Below are 18,809 nucleotides of genomic sequence, written 5' to 3' on the forward strand. Positions count from 1 at the left end.
TTTGTGTTATGTCTCATGTGTAGATGTCCTCCAAACCTTCCTGCAGTCATAGGTGGGGCTTTTACAGAGGTGGCTAGATATAGAGGATGTGATGCTTCAATTCATATATAATGCAATACTGGGATTAAGGGTGCCCTACACTGGGTATGAGTGCTACCTGTCCTATGGTCATGTAGCCTGGATAGAATATAAAGGACAGAAAGAGGGCTGCTGTTGTTGCTGATTTTTGCTTGCTGATTCTTTGCTACTTTGCTGCTTTGCTGTCTTCTACCTGCCATGAGCTGTTTCTCCTCTGCAGTGCTTCTCTATGATGCCCTTCAGCCATGCCGTCCTACCTTGGAGCCAGCCAACTATAAACTGAAATCTCTACAAACTGTGAGCTAAGTAAACCTTTCCTTCCTTAACTTTGGGTATCTGCTACTTTGTCTCAGCAATGAGGAAAAGTAACAAAGACATTTTGTTTCCAAGCTCTTCTCATAGACAAAATCTAACAGAAACCACATTTTAGTAGCAATAGCATACTTAGTGCTCAGGACTTGGTTTCTAAATAACACTCCAGTGAGAAGGAGCCAAGGGTCCTAGAGTAAATGACAGGTCAATGTATGTTAGTCAGCTTTTGGTCACTGTGACAAAATGCCTGAGATAAACAATTTATAAGAAGGAAAGGTTTATTTTGGCTGACAATTTCAGAGGTTTCAGTCCATGTTTACTTGGTCCTGTTGCTTGGGGTACATAATGACACAGTACATCATGGCAGGACTGCATGGAGGAAGAAGCAGGGTGGCCAATAAAGGCAAGAGGAGAGTTTGGGTTCCAATATCCCTTCAAAGACATATTCCCAAAAACCTAATGAAAACTACTAGCTCCTACCTGCTAAAGGTTCCATCCCTTCCCAACAGCACCATGGGTTAGGGACAAAGCCCTTACTGCAGCGATGTCTGAAAGACATTTAAGACCCAACTGCAACAAAGGGCTAAGTTAAGAAAAGTAAAAGATGCTTCTGGAATATGTATTTGTGACAAAATACAAGGAAATGCTCAAGGACTGTCAAAAGGGCACAGGACCCGGCTTGAAGAGGATCTCTGTACACAAAATTAGAACAACATATGCATACAAACAATAATGATCACAATAAAATTTGATGGATTAAGTAAAAATGACAATGCTTGAATTAGTGATATTTTAAAAGTAAATAGCAGAGGAGTGGAAGAAGCCTTTTCTACAGAAGAATACCCAATGGTACCTACACAAAGAGAAATTAGAGAAATGAATATAATGTAGCACCCAGTATAACAACAGATTCTGATAGAAGCCATCAATAGATACTATAGTATCAGTATTCTTAGTCCTGAAACTACTGGAGGAGAGATTTGGGAGAACAGATGTTCATATGGTTTTGGAGTATTTATTAATTACAAGTAGAAACATGTATTTACAATGGTGAGCTGTGACAGATACCACTTTGACTAAGTGATCCAGTTTGGCATTACCTTAAAGGGTAACAAACATAATGTGGCTTCTGATTTTTTCACTGAATCTAAGCACAGAGGTGTGAACCTGACAAGTTTAGAATGTGGGACATTCTACAAGGAACCTGGCCTGGACTCTCCAAAATCATCACCATGAATGACAACAACACAAAGGATAGACAACTGAGACATGACAACCCATTGTACCCTATCAAATCTTTATTGAGCCCTTGATTCAAAATAATTACAGAACCTATTTTGAAGATAATTGGAGAATTTGAATATCAATATTAATATATAGTATTTGTGCATGCATTATATATATATTTAAATGAATAGATGACAATTGTCATAAAATATTTCAGTCCTGAGGATGCTTGAAGCACACAAGAAAATATGTCTTCAACTCACCTCCCCAGTAGCATAAAAATCATTCTTTCCATACTCCGGAAATAACTGGAAAAACTGAATTAGTGCACTGCAAAAAGAACAAAGCAGATGAATCTGAAAAATGAATCAAAATCATTTCATGTTATACTACCAAATCTAACCCTTTGACAATAAGAACTCCTATATGCAATAAGATACCATTCTGTTTGTGAGCATTCTGTTTTAAGCCTCATGTGCATAATAATACTACACTCTATGTGGATGGTTAGCAAATACTTGTGGGCTTACTTTGTGATACTAAGTAGAAGGCAACACTCTGGGCAGATTTCCAAATCTCTGCTTTCACCTAGTTAGCATTTGTTTTCTACAACTAGAGACTGAATTTAGGGCCCTTACACTGAACTACATTCCCAGCACCCCATTTTAGTTTTGAAACAGGGTCTCACTAAATTGCTATGTTGCCAAACTAGACTCCAACTTGCAATCCTTCTGCCTCAGATTATTTAGCAATCCTTTACGCAAACATTAGGGTCTCATTAACCCAGGGTTGTGGAGAAGCAATGGGAACCTAGTTCCTGACCAGCTCTCACGGCAAGAGGCCCTAAACGCTGTATTCCTAATGGAACTCCCACAGTGTCAGTGTTTTAATAACCAAATAATCTAAAGTGAAACTAGTAATGACCACAGGAACTGAAGTGGTCTCTGAGCTCAGAAACAGAAAAATTACATTTACTAAAGTGAGTTATCTGAAATAGATTTAAATAGACTCAAGGAATTATTTCATGAGCAAAGAAAAGGGTGGATTTTTAGATGATTCTCTACTTAACCAAAAGCTTTCAAAGAGGAGGCAACAAAAGTGCATGAAACTAAAATGTTCTATGATGTTTTGACCCAAATTATAAGGCCTGAGAAGCTAGGGAGGGTTTCCGTCCCACCTTCCTGCTGAGGGACTGTCGTGAAACATCCAGGGAAGATGAAAGGCAAAGAGGCTCTGTGAACCAGGAGAGGGATAAAGTTCAAGGGTTACGGGGAGGCAAAATTGGGTTATTACAGCACCATGATCCTGGCTATACTTAATTTTCAAAGGCTCCATAAAAATTCACCATGAAAAAAAAATTCACCGTGAAACACTACTTCAGAGTGTCAGTGCATTTCTCTACTTTATTATTTATAGCCGCCTTTGTAGTAACTAAATCTGGGGAGCTGCATTTTTATAGCTTCCCTGTTAGTGCTAGTGATAAGCTGGCTTTGCAGCGAAGATAAAAATAGGAGATTATTCTTCACCCTTTCCCCTCCTACCTTCCAACTAAAAACTACTTCCTTTCTATCTTCCTGTTTGCTGGAATAGCAGCAGACAATTTAATAGAGTAAATCTCAGTAAAGCCTTATGGTTTACCTGAGAACTTGTTTCCTTGTAACATTTATTGAAGCATGGTTATGGTTGCCACATTTAGTAAGTTAAAATACAAGGTGTCTAAACAAATTGGAAGTTCAGATAAACAAGGTCTTAGTGTGAGTATGTCCAGAATATATTACAGTGTGAGTATGTGAGTATGTCCAGAATATATTACATTAAAAAATTATCCATTGTTTATTTGAAATTCAAATATAACTGAGCATTCTGTGTTTTATCTGTGGTAATCTAAAGTAAAGGAGCTAGTCTCCCAAATTACTTCTGGCTAGGAAATGTCAAAATCCTCTAGCTGGAGTTTCCAAAGTGAAAAACGATGAAGAAGTTTTAATTTCATACTTAATGTCTTTAAAAACTGACTTTTTTAAAAAAGCAATCCCTTCATAGGACTTTTTACAGAGAAGCAAAAAATGAAAAAGGTCAGTTTGATAAACTAGATTCATATATGCCACTGAACTAGATTAAATTATATTTTGATTTGTTCATTTACCTGTAATTCAGTCAAGGGTTCTTATTGCATAGTGAGGGTCTACTTAAAAATCGAATCCACAATCACACCAGTTGTAAATTTAAAATTCCAGAAGCAGAATTGCTCAAATAGATAATGTACACATATATGTTCGTATGCATTTGTCCAGGTATAAGAATTATAGCACACATCTTCCAGGTGATTCCTGCCAACCTTCGCGGCACTGTGCCAAGCACATGTCTATAAACAGAATTTTAGTTACAGGCTATCTACTGGCAGGAAGACACACTGAGGAAGAATGAGGAGAAACAGAGATTGCAAGGGAGAATGACCAGGAGACAATTATTTCTGAGATAGTTTCTAAGAAAGGGACATTGGTAGAAGTAGGGCAGAGAAAGTGGGTGGAAATGATCTTGCACTGTAGACCTAAAGACAGTGCTGGAATCTGGTCAGTGGTGATGGAGTCGGGAGGATGGTAAATACGACATTCAGGAGAATGAAGGTTCAACTAATCTAAGCAAGGGCTCCATAGCAACCAAAGCCAAGGAGGTGTAGCTAAGGTTACTGAGGATGAGCAGAAACAGCAGCAAGAATGTTGCTGGGTCTGTTGTGCTGGAGAATATGAAAGGGTCTTCTCATTGCTTCCATGCCCAGGGCTGTGCTCCTCTCCACCCTACATGGGTCACACAGTATCCTCCGCTCATACAGGAAATCTGCTTCATAACCTCATTGCCACAAATCCTCATCTGGCCAATCATAGCATTTCTCTTTAGAAGCTAACACAAGGAGAGAATGACAGTAGCACCCTCAGTTGAGTAATGAGAAATGACCTCAGATGCAAGTAGACCCCAAATTCTGGATAGCAGGAGCTGTGCAGCTGCTCACTGCGGGTTCACCAGCACCAGGGCTGGGGTCTGGCTTATACTGAGACTCTACTTTGTGGCACAAAGACAGTGGTACCAGTTAAGATGCCCAAATTCAAATGATACATTTATTATGTTTCAGGAAATTTTGTCTCCTATGTATCAACAGCACACTCCAAACAGAGAAAAGAGAGAATCTCAATGAACGAATTGTTAATTGAAAAAGTTGTATTTCTGAACACAAAGAAAAATAGCATAAATGTGAATGACAAATGTCTCTTTAGGAGGCAACTCCATATAGCCAGGCACCATAAATAGAAAAAAGGAAAGATAGTTTTCAAAGGGAGAAGACAAAAGGTCTCCCCTTTAAAACTGCAGTAGCCCATTTACACATTTCAAAGCAACCTTCTTATTCCAAACACCCATCTGGAGAGCTAGAGAGAAACATGTAGTCACAAAAGGAAACGAGTAGTGTAAACTATAAAGGAAACAGCTGAAATCAGTTTTCTGCACTACCCTTGATTAGCTATTTTCCAGTTCTTAGAGCCTGAAGCTAAAAGAACTAAAACAGCTATAAACAATGGATGCTTTGAAATAGGTTCTCTTTACATGTCATGCAAGAGGAGATGAACCACATGTCAGCAGTAAATATCCACACTGAGGGTCAACGGGAAGCTGGAAGCATCTTTGGGGGAGGGGAGGAAGGGGCTTTGCACCGCTCTGTCTTCCAGGGGATTGATGCAATTCTTTAATCCACCCTCAGGGTGTTTGCTAGTTAAACAACTGAACTTGTTTGGATTTAAGCCAGAGAGGGCTGGAGCAGGGGTGGGCAGAGCAGGTTTCCTATTAGAAGAGTGAGAGCACACAGTGCTCAATGAGAGACAGGATGCTTGAGTCAACTTCTGAGACTATCACAGCCCTGGCCAGGGAGAGAGCAGAGAGCCAGCGCTGCTGAAGCTGAGAGAGGGGAAAGGAGAGGGACTCTCTGTGAGGATCGCTCTTGGGTTCCCAGAGTGTGTCCGCTGTACCTGGGAGCAGAGCGGTGCAGACTTAACTCCCCTTCCCAAGTTGGAAGTACGTAAGTCACAGGGAACATGAAAATGGAGTAGACAGCAGTCATATACTTTCCTGGTTCAGCAGAGGGAAAGAGAGCTGTCTCTGAGAAACATGCCCAGAAGTCCCTCTTTCCCCTCTTCCCCATCATCTATCTGCCTTGAGGAGAAAGAATTGTAAAACAAAAAGCTTTTGTCAGAGATCCAAAAACTCTGACTCCTATAGAATGCATTTTCCCTTTGGGGATGGGCTGTGTTTGCTCAGGCAGTAATTAGCAGACTGAGAGCGGAGGTGGGCTGGGGGGTGCTTGTTAACTCCTGACCACTGGAGCTCTTTTAGCAGATTATCAGGATGCAGCAAGTATTGGGTACCCTGGTGACCTGGAGGAATTCAGGACTTGGTCTCCAGGAACAATTATGGACTGGAAAAATCTGACCCAATATGAAAGGTCATTTACTTCTTTTTTAAGTACTAAAAAAAGAGTACTAAAAATAGTTATAAAGGATATAAAAGAGGGAAATTATACGTATATTTATATGCTATTTAATCAAGCTTGCAACTTTTCATTTTTCCTTTTTTTTTTTTTTTTTTTTTTTAATTTTATAGCAAGAAAGGGAAAAGGAAAAGCTAAGCTAGCAGAGCCAAGTTTTCAGCCTGGAAAAGTAAATGAAAGAGAAGCAAGAGAGCAAAAAATTGCATCTGAAGGCTACAAAAAGAGAAATCCTGGGAAAGAAGACAAACAAAAAAATGTCTGAAAAGATATCCTCTGGCATATGCAAAGTTAGACAAAGTTTTGGAAAACAAATAGAAATTTCTAACACATCTGGCTGAAAGATTTCAAAATAATCTTTGGTTTGCTCTGTCTCTATTGTCTCTTTAAAATTTATTTTCACAAAATTACAGTATGCCTTAAGGCATTCCTCTTCTTGTTACGTTCTCTGCAGGCCACTTTCATGCTTATCAGTGGTAAAGTATCCTCTGTGGTAGGTGTGTGTACGCGTGTTTGTAAGTGTACTTGCATGTGGCTCCCCAGGTAAAAGTATCCTTAAAAATTTTTCAGAACTTGGGTAGTAAGAACCAGACAGCCCTAGTTCTAGCACTGGAAGAGTTTTTCTATTGAGATAGGAAACTGTTCGGTTTTAAGAGGCCAAGAGGAAGCCAGGGCTTTTACCTGTACAAATCTCTCGCCACATCATCCTCATTGACTGCATATCCCTTGGTGTCATCAGTAAAACTGAAGCCTGTGCCCACCTGAAGGAGAAATAAAGACGTGAGAATAAACACAGAGACACACATGCTTTGGGGCCTTCAAGTTACACCCACACTGGAAGGTGAGCTTACTCATTCCAAAGCCCATGCCTCTGACTTCAGATTGATTAATTGCTATTACAGTACTAGAGATTGAACGCACTGCTTTCACACTGAGCCATAGCCCCAGAATGCTTTTATTTTGTGAGACAAGACCCTGCTAAGTCAGTAAATTTCCCAGGTTGGGCCTCAATTTGTGATCCTCCTGCCTCAGCTTCCCACGGCACTGGAGTAATTTATAGCGCACTACTATACTAGCTAACTTCAAATTGTTACCAGCACCCTAGCCTTTAGCCATAGGCACAAGAGGATGATGAATATTACCTACTTCCCTCACTTTCAAAGCCTAAATAAAACACTGGCCCAAAGATCTGCCTTGGAGTGACTGCTGAGCTATCTGATACCTGCCAAGTATTATCTGCGTTTAAATTTTTTTGAGGCAGGGTCTCCCTGTGTAGTTCAGGCTGGACTCAAACTTGCAGTAGTCCTCCTGCCTCAGCCTCCTAAGCACTGGGATTACAGGTGTGCACTGCCATGCCAGTTTGCCAGATGTTATCTTGAGAAATAAGAATTCACCTTTTCTGGTCTTGCTAGAGAATCAAAAGAACAGTAGTTGTCTCCTCTCTGAAATCTGGAGAGAAGATTGGTCTTGCCAAGAAGGAACTCTCTAGGCTTAGGTGGTTTTTTTTTACTTGTTTTCTTTGCCTGTGAGAAATAGGGCTATACCACTATTTAATCTTCAGAGGCTAAGGAGTTTTAAAATAATGAAGACCAATTTTAAATTAATATTGCCTTATACTTAGAAGTTCATACAACTGAGCAGTACATCAAAGAAGCTGCAAGGGATTTTGTGTCAATCATTTGTATAAGGAATGCACTCCCCACCAAATGTGGATATTTTCCCCCAAGCACCCAAAGAACACAACATTCAATTCACATTCTATTTAAATATGTAATTATAGATTAGGAAAACAGATGGCTGACAAAGCAAGGACAGGATAGCATGTTGACTACTTTTTTCTCCCTATTTACTTGTTTTCTCTTTAGACCATCTGTGAAGTGAGAGAAGTTGGACGCGTTAGTTAAGGTTAAAGATACTCCACATCTGCAGAAGCTGACTCTGAGCCAACTCTCCTATTTGTACTTCAGTGAAAGGAGTTTCGGGAAAACGTCCTAAGGAGAATATCACCTTTTTGTTCTAAAATGAGACTCTCCCTGCCTTGATGAGGAAGGAGACCAATTTTGACTTCTTATATCTACAGCCCTGTGTGATAGATTAGGATTTCCCATTTTAAATAATAACCCGTGATGCTGGGAACCTACTCATCAGTGAAAGGACTCTAATCCCTTATGCTGGCATGATTCGCTGAACATTTTAGAGAGAGGGAGAGAGTTCATCATGTTCAGTGAACATTTTAGAGGGTAAAACATGAAGAAAAGAAAGAAAGGAACAAGGAAAATTCTTAAAACACACATATGATGGAACATGCTAGCATAAAAACTAAATCTCAAACCTGGCGTGGTGGCGCATGCCTGTAATCCCAGCGCCCAGGAGGCTGAGGCAGGAGGATCGTTGTGAGTTCAAGGCCAGCCTGGGCTACAAAGTGAGCTCAAGGCCAGCCTGAACTGCATAGTAAATCCCTGTCTCAAACAAAACAAAACAAAAAACTAAATCTCAATATGGTGTTCATTCTTTTTATTTCTTTTGTTTTATTTTTTTGAGACAGGGTCTTGCTAAGTGCTGAACTGTCTAGTGGGCTGGGTTCAAACTTGTAATCCTCCTGCTTAGCCTCTCAGAGAGCTAGAATTACAGGCCTGCTCACCATACTTGCCTCTAAATTCTATTTTAAAGATGAAAAAAGTCTTTTTAAAAAAAAATCTTTATTTTTTAAATGTAGTTCTACATTCTTCAACAGAGGGAATACATCTTGTGAAATGTGTGTAGGTAAATTTGTTGTGGGATCCTTACAGAGTGTACACCTAGAATGTATGGTCTACTACATTTTGAGGCTATATAGTATTTATAGTCCCTATATGATATATATATATATATATATATATATATATATATATCGCTCCTTGCTCCAAGGAGTACTATACAGCATGCTATACACATGTTACTGAACCAAATTACATAAGTGATTACAATGCATTGATAAGTATTTGTGTATCTAAATGTTGCAGAGCTATATTAAAAAATCATAGGCAACAGAAATTTCTTAGCTCTATTACAATCTTATGGAACCACCATGGTACATGTGGTCTGCTGTTGCCTGAAATGCTATTATGTGGTACATACCTGAACTTAATGGAAAGAAAAAAGACAGAGAAGCCAGCACCGGGACATTCACATGGACAGAGAGACATATCACAGGGCCATGCCCTACTCACCGGATTGTCAATGTAGAGCATGGAAAGCGTGGTGGACCAGGAGAAGTCTCTAGACTGAACTATTAAAAGAAGGGGATTGAGACTGAATTATTAACATGACGTCCCCTGTGAGGCCTCACTCTGTTCAGGAGCCCAGTACATCTCCACCTGCCCTCACAAATGCTGGGTGTCCCCATGATACTGTGTCACCCTATCGCAGTGGGGAGCAGGCTCCAGCACCTTGGCCTTCTCTTCTTCTCCTTTATTTCTCTCTAGCCCAGAAGGGTTCCTATATCTGAGATTAAGCCTGAAAACAAAAGCCCGGACAACTGGTCCATGAAAAAACAGACAAACCACCCATGCTATAATGTCCATCTGTCCAGTCCTGTAAACATCCACAACACCCAAATCCTGTTAAATTCCATTCTGCCCACCCATCGCTGAAGAGAGCAACAACTTCAGGAAAACTGGCACGAGCTTTCGTAATGAGTCACAAATGGGTACCCAGTCTGAATTCTGACCCAAGGAGAGTAAACAATCTCCTGCAAATTAGACAATGAAATGGAGCCTAACCTGGATTCCAACCAGAGGTGGCCTTCTCTCCATTCCTCCCTCCAGCCCAGCCCCTCACCTATCACACTTCTAAGATATCAGATCATTCGTGCAACTGAACCAGAAAGAGTTCAGTTGGTGTGAATAATCAGGGATATAATTTCCCTCATTAGGCCTATGCAAAAGGGCTCTCCCAAATAGTAATAAATACCAACTGTTTTTGAAAGCCGAGAATGCTTGAGTCAGCAGCAGACTTTAAGAAAATGGCTTAGAACCTTTCACCCAAATTTCAAGAGAGAAAATAAGCCAGTCAGGACACTCACCAGGGCAGGGCTCCTCCTTCTTGGACAGGCATTGCCAGAAAGTTGTGTTATTATAATCTGGAACTGTTAAACCAATCCCAGTGGGTTGGTGTTTACTCTAAATTAGTTTTGGAGCAGATAAAGGTGGAGATGAAGGATTTTGCATAGGAAATACAGTCCAAGCAACACTTACGAGTCATGTTTTCTGTGACAACATAAGGTCCGTGTTCCACAAAGAGCCCAAACATGGACGAACCTCCTGGCCCTCCCTGGAGCCAGAGGACAACTGGAGCACTCTCTGGCTGTATCTAGAGAAACAGAAAAGCCAGTAACCACAGAGAAAATTCCTCCAGCCACAGAACACTCACCAAGCCACAGTGTGTATCTTGTGGCTTGTACATCCAAGTACACTTCCCCAAAGCCTCTCTGTTACATCCCATAACGCCCGCCTAGGCCCCAGGGAGCACTCTTCACTACAGAGCACTGGTCATCTCCTGTTGTTTGGAGTTAGTATTTGCCTTGCATGCTGCTGTACTCTGGTTATTCAGTTCAGTCTTTTCTTGCCAACAGACAGAAAATGACTTGCATGTAGAAGCTTTGCTTGTATGTGCTGCTAGACATCTCTAAACTGCCTAGGGATGGAAAGCTCCTCCATTTCACCTCTGTTTTTCCAGCTGAGGTACAACAGCTTCCTCTATCCTTTCACTGAGAATCCAAATGGGCTTTCTGATTTTATTCCCCGAGAAGGTACTCACAGGGACCAGAGCAACATCCTTCAACACTGGGGAGACTGAGGTGAAGACAGACTCTGGGGGTCATTCAAGTGATGCAAATAGGAGCAAGAAAATCCTAAGCAAGGTAGGGATTTATTTAGGAGCTAGAAGAGGCATAAATTAGGAAAAGTCACTGGAAGAACTTGAATGCTGAAAATTAGTTCCTAGCAATGGTGTCAATACCTTTACTTCCAATGACAGAGGGTTCCTTCATTCTTCCAGTCAGCACACATTTACTGAACAATGATAAAGGCCAGGTACCTTGCTAGGAGTGAGGTACCCAGTAGAGCCGTGAGTAAAAAGGAAAGGCTTTTTATTTTTTCAGAGCTTACAATTTCAAGGGAGAATGCAGATAGTGAGTACTAAAAGAAATATGATGATTAAGCAGTGTGAAAAGGCAATAATGGTGATGTGCAGAGGACCACTGAAGGCTGGAAAGGATCAGAGCTCATTTTAGACAAGGTGGTCAGTGGAGATCTCAGTGAGGTTCAAAGGCTGACCTGTGGTAGAGAAGGTAGAGAAGAGCCAGCCATGTGCAAAGCCACTGAGCAAAGCTATAGGCGGAGGAAATGGCAAAAAAAAAAAAAAAAAAATCTTCCTCTAGCAGGAAGGAAATAGGTGGGGAGCATTGAGACTTGGCCAAGTGTGAGTCTCAGAGTCACTGAAAGACACTCTCTTGACCATACAGGGGGCAGAGCAGGACATAAGGGTGAGCTTTCACAGATGTCCTTGCTTTCTGGATGTTTAGTCCGCCAGGCTCAGCAAACAAGGATTCTACTGCTGCGGACAGAATGACATAATCTCGCCCATCTTACTTGGCCCAAGTGGACAGACACATGATGGTGTCGCTGAAGTCTGAGTGGCTGGGCTCCACTTGCCTGGACTAAGTGAGGAGGCTGTGGTGGCGGACAAGACTAATTCAGGAGGAAATGATAGGAGGTCACTGCCAAGAATCTAGGGAAATCTAGGGAACCCAGGGAAAAGCTCTCTGATGACAGAAAGCACAGAGAGACCTCTTTAGTCACTCAAATGTCTAGACCAAAAGTCTAGTATAGGCTTCCTTAGGAGCCCTGAAAGTGTTCCTGGGGGCCCTTGCTGAGAGTGCTGCTGAGGATGGCCGTGGGCTAGAGAACAGCCTTCACCCGAGGGGCCAGGCGTCAGCTCTTGGTCTACTCTGAGCACTAAAGAATTAAGTGACATAATCAAAGCCTTTGAACTCTGCCTAATGCATGAGAAAAGCACAGTAAATGTCTTAGTTACTTTTCTATTTGCTGAGACAAAATATCCAATACACAAAGAGGATTTGTAGAAGTTCAATCCATCATTACCTGGCTCCAGAGTAGGGTGGCATGGCAGAGGGGTATCAAGGAGGAAAAAATAGTCCATGGCAAAGCAGGGCAGGCAGAAGGCAGCAAGCAGCAAGCAACGACAGCAGCGGCAAGCCTGCCTTTGTACTTCGTCCAGGCTGCCTACCCCTTGGGCAGTGCCTTCCACACCCTTAATCTCAGCATCACACACGCTAAATCCAGCTACCTCCAAAATGCCCCACCTAGGACTACATGAGGCTTTGGGGGGATGTCTAGTACAAGCCATAACAGTAAATGTAAATGATTATTATAATTAATGATGGTACAATTATGATTATTATAACTAAGCAAACAGGTAGAAGGGGTAGAAGCCCACAGCTAGAGACCTGTAACAACAAGAGAGCTAAAGTGCTGTAACAACAAGAGTCAGCACAGTACAAAAGCCAAGTATGTCAGTTTCTGCTCCAAAGCACTGGAACACAAACCTAGGTTTTCTGACCCACAAACTGAGTGACTTGCAACAAGCTGCCTAAACTCTGTAGCCCTCAGTTTCACCACCTGTGAAATGGAGAATAAGAACAACACCTATATATATCATTTAGTTGTTGGAAGGATTAAATAAATTACTTTTGTAAAATGCAGAGAGTGGCATATACAACCACATAAGGATTTTTTGATCAGCAATGGACCACACATACAACTGCAGTACCAAGAGATTAAGCTACCCTGTCCTGAGTGTGTATTCTGCACGTGTTAGCAATCCTTTAAAATAAATACTGGGAAGTTGTGGATAAATGGGAGAAGAGAAAATAGGGCTATTTGGTAATTTTTTCTTGCTATTTGCCCCACAGCTTCCTTAGTTGGTTTTCACAAGTTAGTCTCCCTGTTTCATGCATTCGAATGTCCAGGATCACATGGAGAGAACCAGGGTCTTATTTGCTAAGTCTCAGTAGGAAACATTAAAATGAAAGACAGCTTTTAAATGCTGCCTGGCAGAGTGTGAACCCTGGATTTGGGAGCCAGGCACGTTGTGGCTCTTCCTGGCCATGCAATAGCTGAGACATCCGGGCTCTCTGCTTCTTTTAGCCTCAGTTTCCTCATATGCCGAATGACCATGATGTTACCTCACCGGCTTGTATGGATGCTTTGATGAAAAAACAGTGCGAAATGTGCTAAACAAATAGCTAGCTCTGCCACAACTTGCCTGGATCCACGGTGTGCGGTTTGTTTGAATATATGATATTCATCTCCTTTCAGATCCTCTCTCTCGCTATTTAATACCACTCACCAGGGAACTTTGTATTTATAATCTTTCAGCAGTGGGACCAAACAACATGTTAAGGGGTAGAAAAATCATGGGATCTGGCAGGAAGTCACCTCTGCTTTACTGCCCTCCCCTAGAACGTGAGAAGCAGTGGCCCCCAGATTCCCAGGCACATCCTGCTCCCAGCCCCCAACCCCCACCCCCATGCCTCACAAACATCCATGTGAACTCCTGGAGGTCGCAGGGCACTCCCAGGGAGTCAGGGTCACTTAAGTTTGACTCATGCAAAAATAATGTGGAGAGGTTTTTAAGAAATCCTCATGACTAGGTTCAACCCCCAGAGATTGCAATTCTTTTGGCCTGGATGGGGTCAGGTATCCCTAGTCTTTTTCAAAAGCTGCCAGGTGGTTCTCACCTGCAGTTGGGGCTGCAGATCTGTGAGATGGAAGGAGTTTGCTTTGTTAGCTGCCCCACACCTCTGGTCTGTGCTCATCTTCCCTGTTCTCTCCCCTCCCCTCCCCAAGCCTCTCAAGTCCATGTCTCTTCCTGTGACCCCGAACAATGAGACTCTCAGGAAAAAAAGCCTGACCCTGAGCAGTCACACTACAAAGTCAAGTCCAGCACTTTGGTGCCAAATGTCTTTCTTGTGCAACTGTGAAGCACAGAAGACTGCATTCTTGGAATGCTTAACTAATAAGAGCTACACATACACACCTCCAACCTCAGCTGACCTGGCTTCTCAGCTGTACTTTCCTGAAGGAGGTGAAAGAGTTTCAACAACCCCTGAAGAACCCTGTTTTGAAAGAAAACCCCATGCATACGTCTTTCTACATGGATGAGCCCACCAGCCCACAGACTAGAAGCACCCTTATCTGGAATGAAATGCAAAAGAGAGATGCCACAAAATAAAAGTGCACATGACTAATGCTAAATAACCAAGAGTAGTTTTATCACAGCAGCAGACATTTTGTAATATAATATGACACTGTACTGTCAAGATTTGTAATGTTACCTACACACAGTAGGAACTTGTATGTCCACAATGACATGAAAGTACTATGGATAATCCTTAAAACAGTACATTCAGACCTCAGTTGTGAAAATGCAGACCTTCTCCCGTGTCCTGCCCTCCACTTTAAGGAAGACAACCACATTGCAAACTTAGGGTGAAGTGAAGTAAGAAACAACTACTTTAATTTATTTACAATGTCACAAATTCAGGGTTAAAAAATATTAATCACATTAAAATTATGACTCAAGAGTGTATAAAACAAGAGAATTAGTGCACTTATTTAAGCTTAAAAAAATTTCCAGCCTGTTTATATTATGAAAAGAGCATTTACTCATGTGTATGTGTGTGTGTGTGTGTGTGTGTGTGTGTGTGTGTGTGTGTGTATTTTGAGGCAGGATCTCATATGTAGTCTAGGCTGACCTTTAACATGCTCCCAGTGATCCTCCTCCCTCCCTCTTCTGAGTGCTGGGATTACAGGCATGCACCACAACAACCTGCATTAAAAGGAGCATTTATTCTTAAGGTTTTTTTTTTTTTCTCAATTCTGGCATTTTAAAAAATTCCCCTTCCTAGAAGTGATGATGGAGATATTTACCATTTCAGATTTTTGTGTATCCCATTTACATATCCCTCCACACACATGCATTCATATATCTTGTACCTGCTAAATAGGCTCTATTGTTTTTCAAAGATAGGATCAGACTACATTTAATCAATCTTCTACGTTTGTTATGTCTACTCAACAGCGTGCTGTGGACATCTCTTCACAGCAGTATATACCACCCTTCGGCTGAACAGCATGGCACTATGAATTTACCCAATGCATGAATTCATCTAACATAATACTAACTATTCAAAGAACATTGTCTAGTGCAGCACATGCAGACTAACCCTTACCCGTGATCAGACAGAATATTTAATGGCTAAGAACATGGATTCTGGATCCAGACTGTCAGAATTGAAATTTCAATCATTTTATTTTACAACTGTGTGTCCTGGGGAAATTTTGTAACTTTTCTGTGTTTCAGTGTCTTCTGCTTGAAAATATAGATAATATTATCTAGTTCATAATGCTGTGTGTAGATTTATATAGTTGATGTGTGCACAGCACTAAAAATAATGCCAAGTACTTTTGCTTAATGTTAGCTCTGATTGTTTTTGCGGGGTGAGAACAGACATGAACGAATGGAGAGATGGATGGGTGATAGAGAGTAAGACAGGGACAGTAGGTTGAATGCTCCAAGAGAATGTCTGATGAGGGAATATGTGAGCTAAGCTGAGTAGTCTAGTGGTAAACAGTTACACATGAAGAAAATCAAATCTCTGTTAACAACTTGTGATCTAAGTAGGATAGCCAGAAGCGATGATCACAACAGTAAGAAAATTGTAAATATTGTAGAAGGGGCAAAAGGATCCTAAATCTTTAAGTGAGCAGTATCTCGGGTAGCAGAAGAGGTGGGTATGCAGGTCGAACGAATCTGCACCCTTCCTTGGTGAACTGGAAACAATAGTGGTTTTATTTTAGAAGCCCTTTCAATTATTCTGGCGACCCCTGGTGGCCATTCATGAACTTGGCTACCCCTTCCTCAGGGATTGTTCCAGATGAACAGCCCAGGAGGCAGGTTATCTATTCTGTGTCAGATTTTCTAGAGAAGCAAATGTCACTACTTCTCACACATGGCACATTTCATTGCTTATTGACAATGATAGTGAAAAAAATCCACTTTATCTCTTTGTATGCTGTCATTTGAAGCAAGCAAAACTCATAGAAATTAAACTGTTACTAATCTGCCTCACTTCTTTCCAGATGGATATGCCTTGCCTGGGTAGAATCACCATGATGGGCTCCAAGTCCTTGTTTTCACCTCATTTCCCATCAGACCCGACCCCAGCCTTTCCTCTGCATTAGAGGGACAGAGAGGCAGATTAGCGATAACCTCACTTAGGCCATAGGCATGACAGTGAAAGGGTGAGTTAATATATTGGGATTGAGGGGCTAAAGACTTGGTAATTATAGTACTTTCCTGGAATATGGTTGTGTTTTACACAGAGGACTTTCTCAGGATGGCTCTGGGGAATTTTAGACATCTCACCACATTAGGGAAACAATTTGGACCAAGAAGTCTTTTAAAGAAAATGGACATCTTCTGACCCCCAGGGCTGGGTACAAAACTGTAGCCACTCCTCTCTTTCCACCCCAGGAAAAATACTACACTTGGGAAAAGGAAACAACAACTGAACTACTAACAAATCCAAATCCATGGTACTGCTTAGGATTGGAAGTGCAATTAGTAAATTAATTAAGGCCTCCTTCACACTTTTATATGCAGAGGCTGATCATTTGCTTGGTTTAAGTAATGTGTTCTATCTTAATTGAAGTCATTAGTACCCCAAGTAAATGTCTTTAAATTCCCCCAAGTACATTTGGATGGACTCCCACTTTACCACACAGATTCCTGTTCCACTGATACTTCAGCTGCCACACTAACGGTGTTAATCAAGGCAGAATGTTTTATTTAAAGCAATTAGTTTTGTGACTGGAATTATTAAATAGGTATATAAAACCATTTTAATTCTATACGCATACTCCCGACACATACGAACAACTTGCTTAAGACATCTGTGTTTTTCAAAGGAATGGTACTTATAATGCTTGCTGTTGACACTCATGAGGTTTGCCTTTACTATGATCATTGCCACCGTATCATCATATAGAAAATTAACTTTTTCAAAAATTTTTCTGTGTGAGCCCTCTCTATACCATTCCAAGTTCTCTTAGATACTCATCATGCTTTGACTTATCAATTTGAACCAGCTTCAGGCCCTGTAGAATCCTCTTTACTCTCCTCCTTCCCTACCTTTCTACCTGACTCTCGGCCCTTTCCCAAGTAGCTATGGCTGCTATCTGTGTCTCCTGCCAAAAATCTGTAGGAAGAGTGGGAAAGGAGGGGTGGAGAAGAGGTCTTATTCTCCTTTCAAGGTGCCCTAGAAGAAAATGACTGAAAAGGTTAGTTATTTTCTTATCCATGTCAAATTTTTATTAAGCAAAGGGAATCAGGAACACATAAGCTTATACAGAGTTCAAATGTCCCTATAGATGTACTGCTCTATAGCCTATCATTTTTAGCTACTTCCTTCTCTTTGCTTTGTCTCTTAGACCCTGTTTTCCAGACCCTTGATGACATCAGTGCACGACAAAGAGAAGATAAATAGGACGCATAGAGAAGACAACTGTTGTGATCTCCAGATCTGTCTTGCATTGCCAATGGATTAGTAGCCACTTGCAGTAAATGTATTTTAGGAAATGTCTAGGCCACATTTCCTTTTCTAAGAACAGACTTTCCATTCATCACGGAGAAGGCCAATTTGTTATGTTTATATCATGTGACCTAGCATGCTCAGCCTTAGCCGATTGGATCAAGGAAGAACACCTGATCCAAACTGGGCCAGTCATACTGTGGCTCTAGGAGAAGCCATAGTTGTTCTCTGCTGATTGCATAATTCAAGAACAAGGAAACCTGAAAACTGCAGTTTGGCCAAAGAAGCCAAGTGCCAGGAGAAGCAAAGCATGTTGACCTGCCAAGAGGGAACAATGAGGCACAGTGAGTGTGACTGTGGTGTGGGAAAGAACAGAGCTGAGAAAAACTGGCTGCTCCAGCGCCAAGGCCTTTCCTGGCTCCTCATGCCGGTCCACTTCCTGTTCGGGTGTCTCCGACAGAAAGAAAGGGTGGCTCTGCCACTTAGGATCCAAACGGAAGACTGAAGCCACTCAGAAATTTTCACTCTGTAGTTAATCAGTTAATTTTTTCAGCTGAAAACATTTGCTCTTTAATTGTGTTACAAGTTGCAGTGTTTGGCCTCAGAAGGCCTGAGTGTCATGAGCATGGCTGGGCACAAGTGAGGATGGAATGTCACAGTGCCTGCTCCCCTAGGGGTTGCATGCAGTAATGGCCCAAAATGAACACACCATGTGTGCACCAAGAAACAGGAATTTTAATAAAAAGAAGTACAACTATAGTAGGGAATTGTCCATAGACACATGAAGAAAACTCATAAGGAATATCTGAGGCTCAGAGAATAGTGCTAATGGATAGTCAAGCCCAGAAGGAAGGAATGGAATCTTCCTATGGTTGTGGTGCAGACCTCAGTGGAGAAGATATGGCTGAAGCCCACTGGGTGGCTAAGTTCTCTGATATGCCTGTTCCAAAAAGGCCAACCCTGGTAAGAGGGTTATATATAGAGAGAAGCTTGCTGGCAGGCAACGCC

At 41.5% G+C, this 18,809-nt stretch overlaps 1 protein-coding gene across 7 annotated transcripts in view; it reads right to left on the minus strand.

Moving 5' to 3' along the window:
- Cpvl (carboxypeptidase, vitellogenic-like) overlaps positions 1–18,809 on the minus strand; it is a 165,961-nt gene that overhangs the window by 65,556 nt on the left and 81,596 nt on the right. For all 7 annotated transcript variants that reach the window (XM_005377479.2, XM_005377481.2, XM_005377478.2 and 4 more), the window contains 4 exons: positions 10,381–10,495; positions 9,355–9,413; positions 6,827–6,906; positions 1,881–1,947 (listed from right to left, as the gene is read on the minus strand). In XM_005377479.2, the coding sequence (XP_005377536.1) occupies positions 1,881–1,947; positions 6,827–6,906; positions 9,355–9,413; positions 10,381–10,495 (321 nt within the window). The remainder of the gene's footprint in view (positions 1–1,880; positions 1,948–6,826; positions 6,907–9,354; positions 9,414–10,380; positions 10,496–18,809) is intronic.

Source organism: Chinchilla lanigera, unplaced genomic scaffold, assembly GCF_000276665.1.
Source record: "Chinchilla lanigera isolate Chin_1 unplaced genomic scaffold, ChiLan1.0 scaffold00009, whole genome shotgun sequence".
Taxonomy (NCBI): domain Eukaryota; kingdom Metazoa; phylum Chordata; class Mammalia; order Rodentia; family Chinchillidae; genus Chinchilla; species Chinchilla lanigera.